Source organism: Chiloscyllium punctatum, chromosome 34 (genome assembly GCF_047496795.1).
Source record: "Chiloscyllium punctatum isolate Juve2018m chromosome 34, sChiPun1.3, whole genome shotgun sequence".
NCBI lineage: Eukaryota > Metazoa > Chordata > Chondrichthyes > Orectolobiformes > Hemiscylliidae > Chiloscyllium > Chiloscyllium punctatum.
The window spans coordinates 47669379-47671878 of record NC_092772.1 but is presented as its reverse complement, the minus strand read 5'-3'; the positions used below and the strand labels follow the sequence as shown (position 1 = coordinate 47671878).

At 55.7% G+C, this 2500-nt stretch overlaps 1 protein-coding gene across 1 annotated transcript in view; it reads left to right on the top strand.

Moving 5' to 3' along the window:
- The window catches only part of LOC140458744 (von Willebrand factor A domain-containing protein 7-like), a 50779-nt gene that overhangs the window by 48165 nt on the left and 114 nt on the right, over window positions 1-2500 (top strand). Inside the window, exons 4-6 of the mRNA XM_072553403.1 lie at window positions 1-253; window positions 1213-1306; window positions 1896-2027. The exon at window positions 1-253 is cut by the window's left edge and continues 23 nt beyond it. Of these exons, the coding sequence (XP_072409504.1) occupies window positions 1-253; window positions 1213-1306; window positions 1896-2027 (479 nt within the window). The remainder of the gene's footprint in view (window positions 254-1212; window positions 1307-1895; window positions 2028-2500) is intronic.

Sequence of the window (2500 nt, the reverse complement as noted above, 5' to 3'; positions counted from 1 at the left end):
TCTCTTTGGGCTGTATTATGGAGGGAGAGTCTCTGTGTCCCGATTCAGTGCTGTCCTGGAGACCATCGCTGCCCACAATGTGCTGGTGGATCTTTATTATTTCTTCAGTCCCTCTCGTCATTTTGACTCGGAGACGCTGCAGGAGGGAAAGGCCCGAGTCCTCCAGCAGTTCGCCAGCGTGGTCCGGAATATCGAGAGCGGAGACTTCCAATCCGCTCGGAAAAACCTGGGACGCCTCCTCCATCCCATACAGGTCAGCTGTTACACACTCACACTCACACACACACACACTCACACACACTCACACACACACACACACACACACACACACACACACTCACACATCAAACACACACTCACGCTCACACACACACATCAAACACACACTCACACTCACACATACACTCACACACACACTCACACACACAGGCACTCACACACACACTCTTACACTCACACACGCACACATACACAGTCACACTCATACACACACACACTCACATGCATACTCACACACACACACAAACACACACACACACTCACACACACATACACACTCACAAACACACATTCACATGCTCACACACACACACACTCACACTCACACACACTTACACACTCACACACACACTCACACTCACACTCACTCACACACACACACTCACACACACACTCACACACACACGCACACACTCACACACACTCTCACACACACTCTCACACACATACTCACACACACACAGAAACACACACTCACACACATCACACACACACTCACCCACACACGTACACTCACACACACACTCACACACACATTCACACACACACACACTCATACATACACACACACACTCTCACGTGCACACACTCGCACACATACACACTCACACTCATACACTCACACACACTCACACATGCACACTTACTCACACATATTCACACACCCACACTTACACACACTCACACACACACTCACACACACTCACACACGCGCACACACACTCACATACTCACACACACAAACACTCACACAAACACTCACACAAACACTCACACACTCAAACACTCACACTCTCACACACACTCACACGCACACACACACACTCACACTCAAACACATACGCACTCACTCTCTCTCTCCCTCCCTTTCTTTCTCGCTCCCTCCTTCTCTCTCTCTCCCTCTCTCCCTGACTCTCTCGGTCTCTCCCTCAGGATTTCTATAGCCACAGTAACTGGATTGAGTTGGGATTCCGACATCCCAACAGCAACATCCTGATCGCAGACCGGGACATCGGGCCCAGGGCAGGTAGGAGCAGGAACACTACCACACCCCCCTCACACTGGGACAGCAGCAGGCCATTCATCCTCTCTCCTCCAGCCTGTTACACAGGAACAGGAGGCCATTCAGCCCCCTCCCCCTCCAGCCTGTTACACAGGAACAGGAGGCCATTCAGCCCCCTCCCCCTCCAGCCTGTTACACAGGAACAGGAGACCATTCAGCCCCTCCCTCCCCCAGCCTGTCACACAGGAACAGGAGACCATTCAGCCTCCTCCTCCAGCCTGTCACACAGGGACAGGAGACCATTCAGCCCCTCCCCCTCCAGCCTGTTACACAGGAACAGGAGACCATTCAGCCCCTCCTCCTCCAGCCTGTCACACAGGAACAGGAGACCATTCAGCCCCTCCTCCCCCAGCCTATTACACAGGAACAGGAGGCCATTCAGCCCCATATTCCATCTCCCAGACTGGAGGGAGAGTGAGCCCTGGTCTCTCCGTCTCCCAGATCCCAGGGGATATTGGATGGTGGGGGGGGGGGGGGGGGGGGGTGAGGTGTTGGGTTGTCCTGGGGGAACATGAGGCTGCGGGTCTCAGTCCCCTCTCCCCGTACCTTTCAGCGGAAGACCAGCCGACCTGTAGCGACTGTGAGAGCACCGTCTGTCGGGATAACATCCTGGAGGGAATCCAGTCCAGGAAGCTCCTCACCTCCGGATATTACGGCATCCCCCTCCTCAACAACAAACCCAAAGGTGAGTCTGGGATAGGAAAGGGGGAGGTGGGGGGGCTGAACGGCCTCCCTTCTCTCTCTCTCTCCCGCGGGGTCGGGACACGATGCCGAAACCATTGCAGAATTCCAAGAAGTGTTTGGGACAAGCTCTGAGGGGTGGGACCGTCAGGTGCAAACCCGCATGTCCCCCCCACCCCCCCCCCCCCAAACTCGAGGGAGGGGATTTGATCTCACTGATGACGAGAGAGGAGGCGCCTGGCTACTGGGTGAGGGGCCTTTCCTAACAACGCGGACAAGAGCCTGGGTCAGACCACCCCCCCCCCCACCCCCCAAAAATGCCCCCCAAAGTCCCCCCCGCCCCCCTGCTCTTGAGGAAGGAGGTGAAACGCTGACAGGCGGACGCAAGACAATCACTCACACGGCACCGAAACAGACCCTTCGGCCCATCCAGCCCGTGCTGACCCTAATCCCCAAGCTAACCCAGTCCCCCTCCCC